The following is a 21642-nucleotide window of genomic DNA, read 5'->3' on the forward strand; positions in this document are numbered from 1 at the left end:
GAATAAGCTTGTATTCTCTCTACTGCACATGGACACTGAGGGAAGCGGATGGCTGTCAATTCTAGCTGTGGGTGGTAGAACATCTTCACAATGTCACCCTGGCTGTTCTACGTCTCACTTTATCTGGGAAGGAGGCTCTCCCTCCTGTTGCTCTCCCTCGCCCAGTTTTTGTAAATCTAAAACTTTTTCTTTTTAAGTTGAACTTTGACATTGTTGCTGTTATCATTCTGAACCTCACAAGGGACGTTTTTCACCACAGTAAATATTCAATAGTGCTAAAACCTGAAAAACAAAGCCAGAAGCACAGTGACAGTATGAATGGTATAATAGAGACGAGAGAAAATGGTTTGACAACCCAGGTCCCCAAACTAACCCAGAATTTTCCTGGCCTGGATTTGATATTTAACTGACAGCATGACACACACAGACACCCTTGCTTAAACATTTGCACCAGGCCATAAGCAAACTGCACTCACAAAGAAAGAAAGTCTCATAGTAATATGGTGTATAAAAAGCAATAAATACTGACAATTACCTCCTTTCTCATTACCTGTTCCTCGAAAGAGGTGGCATTTATAACTGTCTGAACAAGAGGTTTCCATGGTGATAAATATTTGTTTTTCTTCAGAACAAGATGTAAGAAATCTGCTATTTTGTAGCTGAAAATGAAAGTCCTTTTTTTTCTGTCTGTTGCAGAAGTGCAAATTTACTATAATTGATTGTGGCAGCTCTTATATTCCCTGTAGTTTTTTAGTCACAGATCTGATTAGTCAATAATCCATTTACAATTAAGACATTCCACTCGCTCATCTCTGGCCCTTCAGTTGCTTGTTTAAAATGTATTGAATTTGCAAGATCAACCTATATTTTCATTTTCTTCTGGTTATTTGTGGTCGGGATGAAGCATACTATATCTGGGAGGAAACCTACACATCCCTCTCCAGTGTGACATGCCTTGAGTACCTCTGAGAGAGGTGGCCATCATCCTTATAGCTGCTTGTCCATTACCAAGTCTTTCTCAAGCTGCTTAATGTCTGGTTCGTTTGCAGTTTGCAGTGTTTTACATTATGGATGTATATATTATGTATGATATTATGTTAATCAGGATCCATGATTAATCATAATCAAGGGTCATAGTAAAGTCCATATTGTCGTAGATGAACTGAATTGTGCTATGCTGGACAAAGGGATACATTTAAATATATTTTTTTCTCTGTTATGTCTCTGATGAATAGCATAGTTAAGTGAATCAAAGTGAGGGCATATACAGATGTTTGGTGAGGGGCAGGCTAATGGTGGATATAATAGGCTAAGAGTTTTTTTAAAAAAAGACAAGAATGTGGTTATGCATTATGGCAGCTCCACACAGGAGAGGCAAAGAGCAGACCTGCTTTTTTTCTTCAGAATCCGTTTCAGCTCAGTGAAAAAGTCAATTAAATAGTTACATGTACGCTCAGAAAAACAATGTTTCTACATTTTTGTGGCTTGAATCATAACATTATTTTTTATGCCGCCTTTTTCCATTTTTTAAACTTGTGAAGGTTATTTTTGATATTGATAGAATGATCGATTATGAGCTACAGTATGTTAACTCTTTTCTTGCTTTTACAGGGCACTCCGGCCAGTTTTGTGCGCTACAGAGTTGACCAGGAAAGGTCTCCTTACAGCGGGAGCATCTTTGATGTAGAGCAGGAAACTGGGAGAATCATCACCAAGGTCAACCTCAATGAAGAGCCTAGTGTTACCTTTAAAGTAAGTTGCTACGTAACATGCATGATAGATATGTATACATGTGTCATTTCATACATTTTACTTATATTGTCCTTGTGGTTGTCATGTTAACTGGAGCCTTCCCAGACATTGACACAGATATTCAGAAGGAGGTGCAGTGATGTATTGAGGAGTGGGAAAAAAATGTGCTACTTAAAAGGGCTCCCGTGGAATCCAAGTTGAGTCATAGTAGCTATATATAGCACAGAAGGAGAAGGCTGGGTTGGTTGTGTCGCAGGAACCCGGGTTGTCTTGATTTTCACAGTGTGATAGTGAAAAGTTAAAGCTTAAAAGAAATTGATTTCCGTTGTTCAGTTGTTGAAAGAGCTTGACTAAAATGTATGAAATTGTACTGATATATTGTAAATGGGTAATATCTGCTAATATTGAAACAAGAACTGGGGTTGTTTTCACACCACAATCCCAGGTACTCACATAAATCACTATCACTCCCAGGAGGTGACCTTGCCTTGCCTCTATCATTCCTGATCAGTATTTAGTCACCAGTGGAAACTTGATTACAGGTCTACTACACTCAAGAGGGTCTTACATAAAAAAAAGTATTAAATTCAGTCACTCTAATAAAATTACGTTTTTTGTTTATTTCTTGACATTAGTACTTTAAACCATATGATTTTGTCCCCTTAAAACGATATCATATGTATTCGGAAGCATTCCTTAATCTTATATTTTGCCGTAAGTTTTGTATGTCAATTCATCTTGGTTGAGTTAATTCAAAACAAACTCCATGGACCAGCAAAAAAAAATCTGATTTAAAGCCCAGTTTTACTGTCTAGTTCAGCTCAGTTGTTTCTAATTTACTATAGTGCAAATCATTCCAAATATAATCAGTACACTCAATTTCAATAATTTAGCGACCATAAAAGTGCCAATTTGTGAAAATGTTTCTCTAAAATGGCCAAATGAAGGGAACTGACAAACCCCTTTAATTAAATCCCCTGGTCCAAACATGTGCAAGATGGGTGATGACATTGAAAAGAATTTTAATTGGAACAAAGCTCTGGTAGAAATAGTTGATGAGGGCAGCCAAATTCTTCAACCGGCTGGGTGGTCAGCGGGCAGAAATGAGACACAAAGTAAATGCTACTTTCTATTTTACGTTTGAAAATCCATACACACATTGGATGATTTCATATCGGATTTAAAATATAGTTGTTGTTATTTTAAGAAGGACATAATGAAAGTAATCAGGATAAGCACAAAAACTGATTCTCCAATTAGCAACTATCTATCTATTACTTTAGATAGAACTATTTGAAACATAAGTTTGTCAATCGGCTGTAGTGTTGCAGATTGATTTTCATTATTAATGTGTCTGTCTTTCTGTTTATTTTTTTCATCTCATGTTCTTTGTATATTTTTTCAAAAGTTCTGTCTATTCTTTCTACTTATCTCTCTCACTCCACTGGCTCACTCTCTCAGCCCCTTTGCACAGTCTATGAATGTAGATCAGTGCAATCACACTTTCCCTGTATTAGTTTTGCAAGGTTTTGATATCATGTCTTTATTAAGATGCTGAACATGTCTACCAAAAACACCTGGCAAGAACTTCAAAAGAGGAGTTGGAGAGACGCAGTATGGTTTGGAGTTGTGATAATTGTGTGTTTGCGCTTTCATGAGTATATCGTTCTGATGTCTCTTTGTAGCTGTTTGTGATTGCCTTTGATAACGGGGAGCCGGTGAAGTCAAACAGTACTTTGGTGGAGATCACTGTCCTTCAGCCCTCTCTCATCCCGATCTTCACTGAGGAAGAGTATACGTGAGTATCACTGACATGCCGTTGATGCAGCTGACTGCTCCTGTACACTCTCACACCTTGGAGCAGCTTTAGATGTGCTGCTAGACAAAGGGGCGTAGCTGACAATGATTAGAAAGAGTGGGCAAGAACAGCTTATTTGATGTCCTGTCATCTATTCCACTTTTTTGACAATCTGAACCATAATGACCTCATAAATTATATATTTTGATTTGCGCTACAATGATGGCACTTCTCCTCATGCATTCATTATGTTTAAGAAAATTTTAGCTATCTGTATATGGCTTGTTGTTTTCAGCTCTAGTATCTCAAGCTCAGCTTTTATATGGCTCTCTTTTTAGCATGACTGATCAAGTTTTATATGTATTTATATACCGGAGCAGACTGTACATTTCAGCACCACTTTAATCCCCATTTGTTTCCATCATAGCAGATAACTAGGCTACGCTCTCAGTCTGTAAAGAGTCACTTTTAAAAAAGATGAACTATTTAGATGGTTAAAATGGCAGAGAGCAGATGAGGAAAATATTCTCCCCACTGCTCTGAAATGCAACACGCAGCTTTACTAGGCCATGGTTGGGTGGAGTTTTTCACTAATGATGGTACTGAAGCTTGGGAGGATGCCAAAAAGAAATGTTTTATTAAATATAAACACATTATTAACAGGCCGGTTTAAGCTGCTTGGAAAAATATTGTGTGATGAAGCAATAGAGCTGATTCTTGTCGGCTATTATGTCATGCTGCCGTAGGTACTGTTCTGCAGAGATTTAGAGGATCCTTGCCAGACTTTTAAGCTTCCAAGGTCTCGTGGCAAAGTCATCTGGCATGTAGTTAGTCATTAGGAGCTTAAAGTACAGCTTACTTTAAGTGGATTGATTTAGTATCTTGTATGTTTAGAGTCCTGGCAGACTCTCTTTTGTGTGCGAATTTAACAAGTCTATCTATGCATGGAAGGGGTAATGTAAGTGTGGCTTAAACTGTCAACACGTCACTTGAGATGTTGCATCTTTTTTCACGGCTTTGTTTTCTTGTCCATGTTGCAGGTATTAGTTAAACTATGGCTTGTTGAGAGTTTGTGTATGTCTGAAGTTTGTGTGCTTTTGTTGGGGTTTTAAAAAAGTCCATCATTAATGCCATTTGAGCTTCTTTACATTTTGTGACATCAGAAATACTTTAATGTATTTTAATGTGATTTGATGTGAGATGCCTTTATTGGAAGTGGAAAGAAAATGATACATGATTCTCAAGAATTGCATAAATAAAACCCCCTTTTCTCTGTCATCCTTATTTAAAATCTAGTGCAGCCAGTTGCCTTAAGACATGGCTTTCTCTGTAAATAGAGTTCATCTATGTTTAATTTGGTCTCAGTTTAAATACAGGTGTTCTTTGTAGGTATCTAAAGTTTGTCTTACGAGATAAGTGAACAGGGGCACTGCGTGGTGCAGTGGTTGGAGCAGGCGGAGACTGTTCTAAGCACGGAGGCTGCAGACTCGACGCGGCCATTCCGACTTCAACTTGGATCTGTTGCCGCATGTCTTTCCCCCCTTCTCACTCTGCACCCTTAATGTCTGAATACTGTTAAATAAAGCATCTGTGCTCAGTACAACAGGTGGGCACACAGGCTTCAGATCTGACCTTAATGAGGAGCGCCAGGGAGTAAGCTACTACTGGAAAGAAGTCTAAAGAATTATGTTTACATGTTTCCACAAGCAAAATTTCTTTTTCAAGGTGTAGTAAGCTGGTTGAAATAAAACACAATTAAAACTTTAACATTATTCTTTCAAATTTACAGGTAGTGTACAGCTGTGTGGTGGTCCCAGTAAAAATAAAAAGCTTGTGGTTTTAACTTGACAAAGTTTTGAAAAAAGTGTTAAACACATATTTATAAGGCAGTGTGCACCTCCACGCAGTTTTATTCAATGATTAATACACTGGGACAGCAATGTAGCCATTGAAAAGTCATTGATTGACATTTTGAACGAGTGGCAAGCCTGAAACACTTTGCAAACTGGTCGGGATCTTTGGTCACACCTCCAAAGTTACCACACAGTGGGAGGCCTACTGTAAATTATGAGCATGAAAGCATTAGCCAGGTGCTCAAGCCTCTCCTGCAGAACTAGCCTCTCTCCAGTGGAGAGTATACAATCTGCTTCCTTTGCGATTAACCATCTACTCATTCCTCTCCTCTCAATCTCTAATGATTGTTTTCTCCCTTAAGAAATCTTACCAAAACAAATCACTTTTTAAATGTCCACAGAAGTTCTTGTCTGCCCCAGTTAGTTATAGCAGGAATCAGGTAAGCTATGCCTATAGCTCTGGGGTACACAATTAAAACATCTCAGCGGGCCTTGGCTGACTTAATGATTTCTTCTCCTGCTTTATGGTTGCTCTTCCCCATCTGTCAAAGGGAAATTAGGTGCTCTAGTCATTGTTAAGTCATTGAAAACAAATTACTTGTACTGTTGTTGCTTTTTTAGCATTGTGTTGCTACTTGTTTTTTTTTCTTTTTGTTTTGTTTTTAAATTATGGAACTAAACATCTTGTATATATTTTTTGTAGCATCACATATGCATTAGATGTTTGGCTAACCATCACAACACTGTCTTTTATAGTTTACACAAATCAAACACGATCAACAAAATTTGGCTTTTTTGACAAAAAAAAAACAACTTAAAATATCCGTTTGACATCAAAGTGAAAACTGATGTATACAAAATAAAATAAAAACTACATAAAGATATGCAACATAAAATAAGCAATTGGCTGATTTTAGTACCAATTGGCTAATAGTATCACAATGAGTTGGATAGAGATCACCTGAGTGTAGTGAGCTTGCCTGAAGTGATTGCATCATAAACTCACCTGTGTCTGGACGGTCCATTCACTGGTTAATCAGAATTCCCAGCTGACATTACAGCATTAAGACAAAAGAACTCTTCAAACAAATCAGAGAATGTTATTGAAAAGTATTAGTCAGGAGATGGATACAGAGAATATCTGAGGTACTTAGCCTCCCTTGGAATTCAGTTAAATTTCTTCATATTCCTTTCATGAAGAAATGAAAGGAATATGGCAGATGCGTAAATCTGCCTGGATCAGGTCATCCTCCCAAACTGAGTGACTGTGCAAGAAGGAGACTAGTGAGAGAGGCCAAACAGCATTTGCCTTGGTTCTTCAACAGTCAAAGCTTTATGGAAAAGTGGCAATGAGAAAGTCACTGTTAAAGAAAATCCATATCAAACCTTGAAGAAAACCACCCAAAGCATCCAGCAAAAGCTACACAGAAGTGGTTTGAAGACAACAAACAACTTTCAATTAAAAAGTATTTTTTCCAACAATTAAAGTAGCAAAATGAGTATCAACTCACTAATTGGATTCAGCTGCTTAAGTGAGCTCTTTCAATTCATTACTTTGGAATACTTTTTATAAGCTATGCAAACATGGTGGCCTTGTTCTGACCAATAAGTATTTACATACGGGCACAATCATGCATTTAGGATTTAACAGGACCACATTTCCAAATGCATATTCCATGATAATTTTGTTTCTGATAACAGACATTCATTCATTTTCAGAGAGTAAGTAGTAGAATCCCTAGAAAACTATCTGCCTTCAGCAGTACACACCTCTGTAAAATGTGTAGTAGCTTGGAGAAAGTGAGTTGGTGGTTTCCTCAGCTCGTCTTTTTGCTAATCTCTGCCTCTTTCCCCGAGACTGCCTCAAATTAGTATTTGCCCTTCCTACTCCTAGAGAATTAGTCAGACCAAAGACCCTGACACTCAGACCTACGGCAGGATGGAGGGAGCACTGGTGGAGTCATTGACATTTCAGTCCAAATGCTGGCCCATATCCACTTACCCAGTAGTTGTTTGGCAGCCATTAATTTTAACCACCCTCATTGATCATGTTGGACATGGAGCATGTATATAATACCTGTCCAACAGGAAACAAATAAGATTCGGTGAATTTTGGAGTAGAAGCATTTTTTTTCTCTCGGATTGAACCAATCTTCCACATGTCACTCCCCTGGAGCCCTTCTCCTCCTCCATATGCCTGGTGAAGACTTAACTGGAGCCCCGGGGAGCATCCTGGTGAACTATACTGAAGCCTTTTGCTTTTTTCCAAGTCAGGAACACAATCCTTAAAGCAAGCAAATGGACACATATTTCTCCTTCTGTGTAACTGGAGATAGGGGGTTAGCTTGCTGTATAACATAGACCAGATATGTGAGTCCCTCCCTACCTTCAGTTGCTCTAAGGCTATGTTTTCTGGCCTGGTGTTACAAACCTGCTATCTGAGCAGTTTTTTGTGCTGCTTATCTCCCCTCAGCACTTCCCTTTATATATCTACTCTAAATCGCTTGAGACTTTTGCCTGACTGATTCTGACTATGTCATTTTATGTTTCCTTCTCCTTGTCCCCTCTGTTCACTCGCAGCCAAGCTTCCACGTCCCTTGAGTTTTTCTTCTCAGCCTATTACTATTTCGCTTTTTCTTCCCTTTGTGTTACTCCCCACTTGACAGTCAGAGGACCATCACTTTTCTAAAGGGGTGAATAAACAGGGATTATATATATATATATATATATATATATATATATATATATATATATAATGTCCTCATCATTGAAGTTAGCTTTGCTTGCTCTACTTAAATACAAATCAGTTTCAATATTTATTTTTATAGTCATGACAGGGACAGGTTCAGTGAGTAATAAAAACATTGTTACTATAATCCCGGTAGCTAGATGTTGTTTTAATTATCTGCCCCTGTTCTATTTCCCAATTCTGCATTTGAAAACACACACACACTCACCCCCACACACCCACCCACACGCACACACATGCCAACAACAGATACAGGTGCATCTTAAGGAATTAGAATATAATCAAAAATATAATTAATAAAAAAATCAGTTTTAAAAGCAAAAGAAGATGATATAATTCAATACACAGAGTGATATATTTCAAGCGAGTATATTAGAGATTTTATGAGTTTGGCTTACAGCTTATATTGTATAAACTGACAAGTCCCTTCCTGAGAAATTACAGTACAGAAGCAAAAATCATTTTTAAGACATAAATACAATGTTATGGCCATGTTATGATGTATGTAACCATGTTGAAGGCTACTTATTTGACAGTAGTTGAGCAGAAGTTATTAGGATGAGCTACAAAATGTTAAGAACAAATAATTTACTGTTCACCAAGTATAAGCTTATTTTTGGAAATGTGAGTTTATGAAAAACATGCAGGACATAAAGTTGTGCAAATAAGAGGAATAACTAGGATTGGGAAAAGAAAGTCCATTCATGAGTTTGCTGGCAATACACAAGGCAAGAACTCTAAGGACTACAACTATTGAATTCTTGTGTTAAGCAGTATTGATTTTTTTTTTCTTCGTTTCCTTATTCAGCAAGTTCCTAAGCCTGTTATTAAGATGCTTTTTGAATAAAATACATCTAATAATATCAATCCAGGATATTATATTGAAAAATTCCCTGAGAAATATCCATATCACATGAGAAATAGCCCAAATTTTAGCTAGACCGGATCAAACGCTTTGTACTAGTCAATATATTACTTAGTAAAAATATATTCTTTAAAGCATTCCTTGATATTTTGGTAACTAAACTGTAGCTAAGAATCACCTCCCAAATTTCAACATGGCTACGGTTCTTACATAAATTAGCAGATGACATGCTCCCATTCTATGCATCTCTTTTAGTGGCATTTTTAGCGATTTGCCAGCTGTTTATAAAACTTATAGAGGTTCTCTGAGCCCACATATTTATGCTCACTGCCATGCATTTCAAGGCTGAGCTGTGAAAATTACACTGCATTCTCCCACACATTGGCTTTATGCCTCACTGAAAATCTACATTTAAATAAATCAACTTCTCTGTAATCTGTTTGTCGGTGAACATTTATTCTTTAGTTCCTTCCTTTCTTTCTTGACTTGTAGTTTTAGGGCGTGGGGCTTCTTAATGTAACTGAAGGGCATGATTGATTTACAGCTGCAGGTTTGAATCTGTAGCATTGAGCCTTAAACATGTGAACTCCAGAGGCTTGCTGACCTTTTGCTCAAATCTGCTCAATAGACAGGCATCATGCAGCTGTCTAACTGACACAAAGTCATCATTGTACACATCCAAATATCAGATAAAGGTCAATGCAGAAAGACAGAGGAGACAAGCAGCATAACCTATCATTAAGGGCTCACCCTGGCTTTTTAGATAAGCGTTTGTAAATGTAGTGTATGCGCAATCTTGACAAATATAATGCTTATAAGGTCAGTTTTGTCTTATTATTATCATGTATGAAATAAGCAAGAAAATGCATGGTGGCGCAGTTGGTATCACTGTCGTCTTGCAATAAGAAGGTCCTGGAATTTATTCCCAGCATGTTGTCGTTCCACAAGGAGTTTACATGTTCTCCTTGTGAGTTTTCTCTTTGCACAAATGCCAGCTCTCCAATAGTCTACAAGCATGTCTGTTCGGTCAATTGCTTACTCTAAGATTCTCTTAGGTACGACTGTGTATGGTTGCCTGTTCTGTGTGTCTCTGTGTTGCCCTGTGATGGACTGGTGCCCTGTCCAGGGAATACTCTGCTTCCACTTTCCTCATAATCCCCAGAGATGAACACCAGGTCTCCTGTGACCCTTCAAGGACAAGTGCGTAATGGTTGGATGGCTATTATTTTGTAAAATATTTTTTCCCATGGATGGATCTTAACACTGACAGTAGGGAACAAAATAAAAACTGAAATCCAGTTACTGAGTATTGTTTTGATCTTTCTTGTTTCACATTTGTTGGCATTAAATACGGAAGGGGTCCTAGCCTACCCGCAGAACTGCAAAGAGCATTTAAATTTTGTCTTTTAAAGTTATATCACACCTTTAATCCACTGGGAAATCTTAAGTAGGTTGACTTTGAGTTTGCTGTTAAATGTGGTATTGACTGAAAAACTAAGCTCTCAAATAATTTTTCTTCTATCAGCTTTTATAGAAACAGAAGTTGAAATGTTTTTCAGATTTGTAATCATCATTCATCATTTGAATATTTGCTTGAGACACACCAGGGTGGCACATCAGCTTACTAACAAAACTTACAAAACAAGACTTCAATTCATCCATCTCACTCAGTAAATTGAACTGATAAATGCTGAACAACTGGGTAGCATAATAAACAAGTATTCATGATTTACCCTATGTGTTATGATGAACTTTTTGTGCAATCTTGGAAGTACACTTCATTCACATGATGCACATCTGAATTTAGTGTATTAAAAAAAGCACAGGAAGGTCACATCTGACACTCTCATGTTAGGCTCATTACTTGTTTTTCAGTCTGTTGTGCATTGCAACAAAGGAACCGAGGTATAAAGTGGAGTATGGTAGACACGGCAACAGCTGCCCCTGTGGTGTGTAACAAGGTTTATCCGCCTCTGCCTTGTCTCGTAAGCATCACTCTGCCATTGGCCCTGGGGCAGAGTGCTTGCTGACACATGTGAGCCGCCCGCATCTCTCAGCGGCATGTCATTCACTCTCTCATGTTGACACCGGGACCCTCTGCTGTCTATAGACATGTCAGGTTGCTCTTCTGTCTATGCCACTCTTCTTGCTCTAGATTAGTTGGGGTTTTTTTTCATCTCAATTGAAAAGTAACTTTGGCCCTACTTAGGAAAAAAATAACAGATTGGATGTAATAGAATTCCTCACGAATTGACCTTTGTAAAAAAAAATAATAATAAATTTCATTGTTTAAGCCAGCTTTTATGCAAATATCTGGATACTAGTAGAGCAGCAATCTATCAAAACAAGATTATTCCACTTGTCAGTCTAAATCACCCAATTTATATGTCCAAGGTCCTGTTTACATGTGGTTCCACTTTTATAATAATTGGCATACTTTAGTCATAATAATATCCACCTTAGCATTCCTCAGCAGTTTTCAACCCTCAGGCAAAGCCACTTTGTAGGAAGGTGATAACAGTGTTGCCTCCTCCTGGAATTCACATTGTGTCTGCTCCAGACTGCCTTCATTTTCTTCTTAAATTGAAAGATAACCCTAAGAAAAATCAGCATATCTCACTTAGCGATGCTACAGTATGTGTTTTAACAAACCAAACTCATTCTTTAATCTGAGAAGACTGAAAACATTCAATCTTAAAGTTGTATTCCCTCGTTTTGCTATGTGAGAAGCCTCTTTCAGGCAGACATTTTTCAGTAGTCTCACTCCGGGGGTCATTGCACCTCATTATTTTGTGTGGAAAGTGCAGAGACAGACATTTGTTGCACCTCCAAAGCAGCAAAAGTAGTAACTGTGATGAATCAATGTCTTTGATTTGGAACAAGCCACACTGGACACCACTGCTAACATCAGACTGCTGATGCTGTGGTATATTTGTTTGGTCAATCCAAAAAGTATGGAAGGTAAAAAGTACTTCAGATTAGTCATCTGCATCTACAGTTGCTGTATTCTAGGATTTTTCTTTTTTTCATATTGTGTTCTTGTCCTTTGGCCTGTACTTTGTCTTTTGGTGGTTTTTTTGTGTGTTTTGTTTTGTTTTTTACAAACTTTTCAAATATTTTTTTTATTCAATAAATTGTAGCATTGTGATGTAGGGTTGTATTCACTTAAGGTTAGATATGATCTTAGAAGCGGGGAAAGGTCAGATCATTTACTTATTAACCACAGTACCAAAATAGGTTTCTACATTCAGTAATGATTTGGGGATTCATGTCATCGTCTAGTGTTTGTACAGATGTGCGGAAATCTATTCCGACATTTTAGAGACATTAAAACTTTAAAGGAGGAGAAGATGTTATACTTTCTTCTAATTTCTTTATACTGATTTGACCAAAGTGCTGGACAGCAATGGCTGCCTTACCATTTGTTTGATGTCTTTCCAGGTTTCTGCCAGTGAAAGAGCTGTCTCCAGTTGGCACTGCAGTGGGGACTATTTTAGCTGCTGCTATGAATCAAACCATCTTCTACTCCATTGTTGGAGGAAATGAACTAGGTATGGCCTACAGATCAAATACGGTGCAGGAAATGAAGATTAATTGAATTTCCTCTGGGTACAAGATACAAATAGTCTTTTCCACACACTTCCTAACTAGGATTGTCTGTGACACAGACTATGGCTTTGAAAAAAAAAGCTTTTTATTTGTTATTTTATTAGAGAGAAACTCCTATCTTAGGTACAAAATAGTCTGTACTACCACATACTGCGAATGAGTATTTTTATTTTTTTTTTGTAAAGTGTCCCTGAGAAAAAAAATAGCAACAGGATTTTTTCTTAATATTGAAGGCGACAGAGTTTATGTTAACTCCATCTTTGCATAGATATAGAAAATCAAATTTCTGTTGCACTCAAACTTTAAATGGTTTGCTAAACTTGTTGGCAAAGAGAAACAAAAATTATTTTACATTTGAAAAGTGACAAATCAAATTCAATCAAAAGCAGAAAACAGGCATGTGAGCTAAAATAATAAAAAGGAGGAAAACAACCCTTTATTTAATAGTCACTATGTTGTCTTGTTTTCAGGTCACTTTAAGGTGAACAGCAGCAAAGGTGTCATCTCCATTGCCCAACCTCTGGACTATGAGAATATAACCAGCTACGTTCTCAGGGTGCAAGCAGATTCTTTGAGAGTTGTCATGTCCAACCTGCGTGTGCCTTCTAAAAGTAAGAAATAACTTTTAAATATAGGTGTTTTACCATGGTTTTGTGACTACAACAGTAAAATCATATTTGATTCACTGCATTTCTCCATCACAAGCTGCTTTGTGTGGTTTGTTTTATTGATGTGTTTTAAAACATGTCAAATACTTTGACATGTTTTTTTTTTTCTTTTTACTCAGAACATATTCTGACACAGAAAAGCAACATCTTCACATAACCAGATAGATTATTTGGTGTGTGTAAGTTTAATCGCTAAGTTTAATTTTTATTTTTTTTTACCTATTGTTTAAGATTAATAAAAACATTCCAGTGAGATTTAAAATGGGCAGCAATAGCAGAAACTACTGGAAAAGGTTTGTCTAATACATAATTATTATGACATTTATTCACCTGTCCCTGCTTTAACTGTATTTTAATAGTATATTCATCATCATTTGTTTTAATTTATGCTTTTCTTCTCTATATGGGGCATGTGTGAGATTATTCATAGAAAAAGAATATTTAATTAATTCATCTTGTGCTTTCTTTTTTTGTTTTTAAGTGAAATATGCTTAAAAAATGTGCTTGTTGATTTAAGGGTCGTGATTCCCACATTTCTGTTAAAATATAATTGCTTAGTTTGGGTTGGTGCAGTTATATGAATTTAGAAATGGCCTTTATAACCTAATCTATTAGCATTTTTATATTATCATTATTATTTAAGGCTATCATTTAAAGAAAACTGTCATATAATTGCCTTGCACAGTCAGGGGCATATTTCAAATGGTTAATTTGGGTAGGTTTTTTGATTATGGCTTGGAGCTGCTGAAAACCCAGTTTCTCAGATAAATTAAATGCATCATAAGACCATTAAAAAAGAAGAGATTTTTAATGCATGAATAAAATATCCTACGTTGTTCACCGCAAAATCAGGAGGATAAAAAACTGAAAAATGTCACTATGCTTATAACAAATGTATAAATATAAGGGTTTCTTTCTTTACTTTAAATTGCTGAAATTAATATTTTTTTCTTTTCAATATACTCTTTCGTATTGAACTGCATCTGCAAGCTAATGACAGAATTTCATATTTTAGAGTTCTAAATCTTTTCAGTGTCCATGTGAGTTAAATTGTAGGTTTTACAGATTTCTCTATATACTTTGCTGTGTGCCCTCTTCCACAAATACAAGTTTTAAATGCTGTTGTGGATTTATTTTGTTTGTAGCTGACAGAGACTTTAGATAACACTTTCTCTGATATCATTACTACATCTAGGTTTTTATTAGGCTTGTTAATGGCCAGTTTACTGACATACAAGTTCCCTACGATGACAAATAATATGCTGCCTCCAAACTTGGTCAAGGAGTAATCAATGGCCTGCTCTTCACGCCTCTCATCTTCTCACTCTATGTGGCCCTCACATTGTAAATTACAAGTAATTACAAGTAAACAGTAGTCAGGCACACAAACCATAAGAGGGCTCTTGTCTCACACATAAGGGAGAGTTTTTGAGTGGGTAGATGTATTTTTCTTTCCTCACTTGTAACCAATTATGGAGGCTTTACAATAAAGAACAGCTTTTATCTCAGGGTTATGATAATTGAGTTTGGTTGTACACCATTGGTGTACTTTTGGGTCAGTGAAACTATCTCACTTACCCAGAAGGGCGAATACTCTGGGTATGTGATTGCTAGTCTTAGGACTAGTGCAGAGTTTATCTATGTAATACATTCTGTATACACACATTAATTTATCATAAGGTCAGAGTGTAAGACAGCCATGCTTTGTAGATGGGAACACACCCCTTACTGCTCTCCAGCTTGTTTTGAAGTGATCCTTTCATTTAATGGGCCTGTTTTTTCCTTGCATTTACATTATGAGTGTGTAAAAGAAAGCTACAGAAGGGCCCTTGCTGTATTTATGTTTTAAAAGTCTGGGGGGGGAAATGGGCACTTTTAAAAACAAAGAGGGAGGAGAGATGAACTCATTCCCTTGAGGCCTGTCCATATGTAATTCACACTGTAGCCAGTGTGTATGTAATTCAATGTGATGTGTTTGGGTTTCTTTCCAACTCCCTTGATGCATCCTTAGTTTCACTGCAGGATGATTTTACATTTTTGTGAAGAAAAAGAGATTCTTGATATTATATTTGTCCAACAGGCAGACCTGGATGGATTGTATGAGTGCTGACAATTGCTTAAGAAAAATGCAAGCAATGAAATATGTGAAGCTTCACTAAAAGGCAATTTCTAAATTTTAAATTCTGTGTAGAATGTAATTGTTCTAAGTAAGATTATCTAAAGCTTCAAATAAGGGATTGGTTTAGGGAGTCTTTCCCACATTTTCTGCCATAAAGCCTAAGACAGTAGGAGGGCTAATAAACTGATAGAGCTACAATAAGGTTTATATCACAGAATTTCAATGCACTAGAATGGCCCAGTCAAAGACCAAGCCTAAAACCATTGGACAATCTGTATGAATTCTCCATCCAATCAGACTGAGTTTGAGCTATTTTGAAAAGAACATATATAAAATCAGTTCAGATAGTTATCATAGGTAATTAAAAATTACCTAATGAAAAGTTTGCTTTTCATGTTTTGTTTTTACATTTTTACAACAATTTAAAAGCTGATAGAAATCGTTTCAGAAGTGACGATCTTTGAAAGTATGAAATAAAAAAGAAACTAATGTGATGATGTGGGTTTCTTTAAAAAAAAATAATTCTGGGTTATTTTCCATGAAGTAATGCATTTCAGAGTAGTCTTGGGAACAGAAGAACTTACTCTGATCTGACATTTTCAAGGCCAGATTATGCAGCATCTGATGATCTACAGGCCACGTGACTGAATAAGCTTCTGGCTGTTAAAGAAGAAAGTTTCCTAACAGATATTCTTTTTTTTTTTCATTTATAAATGTATGAGGGTTCAGCAAACCTGGCTTATTAGACTCTTGAAATACAGTGACTCACTCAAATTGGTGTTTCTCACAGTACATGCCAAAGTTTTTTGGTTTCACATTGCCTAAGAGAAATGGAAATTAGACCTGCATTTTTAGCTCAAGTGAAAGTCTGTCTAGAACTTTATATGTTCATTTATTTATTTACATTTATACTGTTGTTTTTTGCTTTTTGCAGCCAACACTGCCAAGGTGTTTATTTACATAGAGGATGAAAATGATCACCCGCCCGTCTTCTCCAGAAAGCTTTACATTGGTGGTGTGACTGAAGACACCAAGATTTTCAGCTCTGTTCTCAAAATAGTGGTAAGAAAATAGAAAACATAGAAAATAAGTTCGTTTTTTGGGAGGGGGGTTTATGCCATATATGTCGAGGGAATTGGCTGAACCTCCAGTGCCTGATTCCCTTCTCTGGCAGCCTTGGTGTGACAATTCATCCGATCAGCTTTACTCCACACAGTTTGTTCTGTTCCACTATCTCTGGTTACATCTCTTTTTCAGTTTTGCTCTATTTGTTGTCTACTTTCATTCACAAGCAGGTAAAACCTGCACATTGTCTTCAATATACAACAATTGCAATATGTTGGTCATATGTTTTGTTACTGAGATCCCCTGTGATATTTAACTTATGAAACTTTGGCCATTCTCTAACATAATGTTGCCATTGTTCCTAAGTGCTGCTTTATATACAGTTGAGGCGATGATTTGGCCCCTCAGGCTCTCCAGGTCTCTAGACCGAGCCATAGAAAGTCCACCTCACAACTAACAGGAGGAGTGAAATGAGTTATTGAAGCCAGACTTTCAATATTACTTACCTGAGTTTTCCTGAATAAAAAAAAAGAAGTTGACAATGTAAAATAGAGCAAACTGATAAAACCAATTTTTAGTTAATGCTTTCCAACATTTCTCAAAATTGCATTTCTATTTATTGTACAGATATAATAAAATCTCTCTTGATAGTTACCATTTTAACTAAATATTTGTATTTTCCTCACTTGTATTACTCCAGGGGTCAATACTAGCCTTCCTTTCACAGAAGATGAAATAAACAAAAAGAATACATCATTGACGGTTTTGATGCATTTGAGCTCAACTGACAGAAGTGAAATCTTTGCTGCAAGAAAAATCCAATGTCTATACTCTGACAGGCGGTGACAGTGTTTTTATTGATCCACACATCAATAAGATCTTTGCTTGGTAACTTCTCCAACAGCAAAACAAGCAGAAAAGTAAAACAATAGTTCCTTTTTAAAACCTCTTCACTTATCAAGAATTGTTTGTGATTAGGTAACAGTAAAGCCCCAGACAACTAGTCTGTAAAGTAATCATATATAAACCCAAACGGTAGACATGGTTATTTAAACTTTCTATAACAGTGTTTATTGCAGAACCTTTCAAAGTATTTTGTTGAATGTTTGTATGTAGTATTGGAATAAAATAAAAAGGCAACTTCTTTTTGTCTTATTTAACTTGGAATGCGCCAAAGTGTTTATTACTAAGTGTGGCAGTTCGTTATATACCATAGTTACAAAACTGAGAGCTATTTTCCCCTCCACTGGATGATATTTGAAGATAAAGATTATAAAAAGTAAAGTTTACATCTCATTTTGCTCCACAGAAACACACGAGTATTGCAAGTATTTTATAAATACATTTAATTATATTTTTAAGGTTTAATTTTGGTAGTGTGTACTTAAGATAATGAATGTTCAATTAATCAGATAAAGCTGTTCTTTGGTTTAAAAAGTATATTTCCTTGGGAAACGTAATTTTATTCAAAGACTAACCAGACTCATGGCAATGCAAATGACTCTTTTGGGGTTCCCTTGTGACTGCCTGTTCCCATGCCTTTTAAAACTGTGAATAGTTGTACTTAAGCATGAGAAGCTCCCAGGCTTATTTCATAAAAGTTCATTCTTTGCTGCCTTTAAAGAATAACTAAGTGTATGCTAAACCTGAAGCACAGACTTCTAGTGCCCTACTTTAAGCACCTTACTGTGCATCCATAACAATTTAAGGGATTTCTCTCTATCCGGAATGTTGGCAAATGTAATTCATAAAATCTACACTGGTGAGAATATCTGACTATATTGACTTATGCACTTCAAGACTGCATCCAATGCTATGTATCCCCTCTGTTTCAATTGCAAGACAAAAAAAAGAGATTGCTGCAATTTATCAGTGTCACCAAACAAAACACGCTTGTATCTGAGCTCAGTTTCTGATGAGATTTGCTCAGTCCTTGATGGTGAAAATGTAAATAAAATATGCATTTTAAAGAACATATACATATACCCTCTGCTTTTTGGTGTTAGTTTTAAGCTAAAAATGAGCTCATTGTTAGGCTGCCTGACCAAACATTTTTGTTCAGTCCCTACACTCCCATTATCAAGCACACCAGGCTGCTGTTTTCTCTGAAAATATCACTCTTCTCTACCTCATCAAAACCAAGTGTCAGGCACATAGCAATAATTGGATGCACATAATGTCACTGGAGACGAATTTGGATTTGTTGCTTATAAATATCAGCAAGACGCTTTTCCACCATGTCAATTTGACTTTTTCACAGTACACATTAAATGTATTCAAGTAGGTAATGGGCAGGTATATTACTCATAGCTCTAGGCCACCTTGGCACATGCTTGGTATTTATTAAAAGGGAATTAGAGCACTTAAAGCAACATTGCCATTTGACCTCTTTTCTAAATATTATGTTGATAGTTTTTAATTTCTTTTCCACTTTGTTACTGCATGCTGCTTTTTTATTACAGGCCACTGATAAGGACACAGGGAACTTCAGCGCCATGGCATACCGCCTAATTATACCTCCCACAGCAGAGGGCCAGAACAGCTTTGTCATCGAGGCCTACACTGGGATCATTAAGTCAGCCATCATGTTTCGAAATATGCGAAGGTCCTACTTCAAGTTTGAAGTCATTGCCACTGATAACTATGGGAAAGGTTTCAGCAACAGTGCTGAAGTGGTGGTGAGTATTCTGTTTTTAGGTTTTTGCAGTCTACACTGTGAGTGTGTACACATTACTAAGCACAATTTTCAAGGTGATTATGTACTCCTAGTTGTTGACTAACATGTCACCAGTATAGTAGCAGCCTATTGATTTATTCTAAGAGCAGCTTACAGAGCAAACTGATGCATACATTGTCAGATTTTTTTCCCTCACAATTCCTGTACAATATATAACATTTGTTTCAGACAGCTGATCTACTTGCCTCGTATTTTATATGGGATTTTGATTAAGTACTACTTAATTTCCCTATGTTATTAATAACTTGAGTCAAACTCAGACCAAAAACCTTTCATATCTTTATAGGTAGAATTTAAGAAAATGCTATTTTAGCTATCATTGATGCTGTTTTCAATCACACTGTACATGACCAGAAATCACACAACTTTCAGTCATAAATGATGCAGAAGACAAACAATTCTTATGGAATATCAACGCTATTAAGTTAGTATTAAACAATCTTATAGACTTGTTCTACTTGAGGCATCAAAAAATGTTCAGTTGAAAACATTAGAAGGCATCTCAGATTTTTTCAGGTAAAAGGGTGTCTATTTCTCAGTCGAGAAATCTGAAAACTCCCTGTAAGACTTATTTTCAAAGGCCACATCAATATGCCTGAGAAAGTCCACAGCTGGTTGCAAAAACAAATACACACAAACAGTTCTACACAAAAAGAAAACATAAATATACGTACCTTATTTTTTACAAGAACACAAACACACCATCCCATATCCTCACAAGAAAACATATAACTCAAAACCTTCAGAATTAGTTTGAAGACTTTGACTTTGAGCTATGAACTTTTAAAAAAAAAACTATATATTTATTTTGCTTAATTTTGGAATTGCAACATATGATTATATTGACATTTACAGTTTATTTTGGTTTGGTTTAAAGAATAAAGCTGTACTTTATTCTTTAACGAGTAGTGGCAAAATATGTTATTCACAACAATCATTAAAAAGATTCTTAAGAACGGGTGCCAGTTATGTGTAAAGGTAAAATTGGTTTACCTTTGTTAAAGCTGCTCTGTTACTATTACTGCTAACTTAATAAAGGACTTTTGTCTTTTGCCTTAAAATGCTTATGCGGTGTGTTATAGTTTAGTCAACTGCATCATTCACAGAGGGCAAAAGCTCTCAATGTGTGGCCTTGGCCACTAGCTGATAATCCAATTCAAGTTCTTTGTTTCAGTACAGAAATTAACTCAAAATTATATGTGCATCTGCCTTGCTTTATGTTTGCCTATTATTGAAATAATTTGCCCATGCACCCACTGTTTCTTTTCTGCTGTTCCCCAAATGCAGTTTCTTTTTTTCTTTTTTTGTCCTTACTCTGGGGAGGCTGGGTAGTGAAATATGTCTGGCTAACAGGTCTCTAATGAGACAGAAGGAGGGTCTGGGACATTGCCTGAATATGAGAGAGCGGCGAGTGCATAAGCATGGCACTCGTTAATTTTCAAGGGGAAACCTAATTTTCCAAGAGCCACATGGGAGATTTGGCTTCAGAGCCCAGAGGCCATTGCCTATGCACTTAACTGTGGCATCAGAATTATAGACCTGCTAGGTTTGCCGCATGGCTCCAATACAAGCAGGCAATTACAGGGTCTGACTTGCTGCATCAAAAGAATCATTTAAATGAGTCGGCCAAACTCACAGTGGGGCATATGAATAACTCCCCTAATCACAATTTATCTTGATTTCCTGTGGTCTTTTTAACTCATGGTCCCATTTTTTTCTGTCCCCCCACCACCTCCCTCCTCTGTGCTCCACTCACTTTCTTAGGTTTCAGTAGTCAATGCATTAGACATGCAGGTTGTTGTCTCTTCTGTCCCTCCCTACTTAGTAGAAGAGAAGAAGGAAGAGCTCATTAGGTAAGACATGAGTCAATCTTCAAATTTGAAAGTAAATGTCAATTTCACGTAAAAAGAAAAGCATGGTTGAGAGTATGCAACACTATAAATTATGTCTGTGCTCATTTTCATGTTGTCTGAAGTACAAATATGTTAAATATCTACCCTATGCAATATTATACATATAAATGTGCATCTATGAATACTGTCAAGTGACGTGTAATTGAGCTGCAAAATAGTACATTTTTTTGACCTGTATTATTTTTCACTCACTCCATGTTTCCTTAATTTGTGAACAAGAATCTTCAGTTGCTCAATTCAACATTTGAAACCCATAAATTTATGACACATAGTAATATATTTCCAGTCTGTATTTCTGTTTTCTTTATTATTGTGATTTATAACCTAATGAAAACCCCAAATTCAGTCTCTCTAAAACATTACCACACCAATATATAAACAAATATCTTTTGAAAACTCACTTGTCCACCTTACAGACAGTGATGCTCTGTAAAAAGGGTTAGCCCATTAATAAAGAAGATAATTGTTCAGATTCCTGCCTTTGTTAATATTGATAGAGTTGACATTTATGCAA

At 36.4% G+C, this 21642-nt stretch overlaps 1 protein-coding gene across 9 annotated transcripts in view; it reads left to right on the top strand.

Moving 5' to 3' along the window:
- Nucleotides 1–21642, top strand: part of LOC116713542 (protocadherin-15-like) — a 178426-nt gene that overhangs the window by 132207 nt on the left and 24577 nt on the right. For all 9 annotated transcript variants that reach the window (XR_004337888.1, XM_032553731.1, XM_032553734.1 and 6 more), the window contains 7 exons: nt 1612–1752; nt 3438–3550; nt 12459–12568; nt 13097–13237; nt 16348–16475; nt 18941–19156; nt 20980–21068. Coding sequence is in view for 8 of the 9 variants with exons in the window: in XM_032553731.1 (XP_032409622.1) it covers nt 1612–1752; nt 3438–3550; nt 12459–12568; nt 13097–13237; nt 16348–16475; nt 18941–19156; nt 20980–21068 (938 nt within the window). In the remaining variant the exon portion in view is untranslated. The remainder of the gene's footprint in view (nt 1–1611; nt 1753–3437; nt 3551–12458; nt 12569–13096; nt 13238–16347; nt 16476–18940; nt 19157–20979; nt 21069–21642) is intronic.

This window comes from Xiphophorus hellerii, chromosome 22 (genome assembly GCF_003331165.1).
Source record: "Xiphophorus hellerii strain 12219 chromosome 22, Xiphophorus_hellerii-4.1, whole genome shotgun sequence".
NCBI classification, from domain to species: Eukaryota; Metazoa; Chordata; class Actinopteri; order Cyprinodontiformes; family Poeciliidae; genus Xiphophorus; species Xiphophorus hellerii.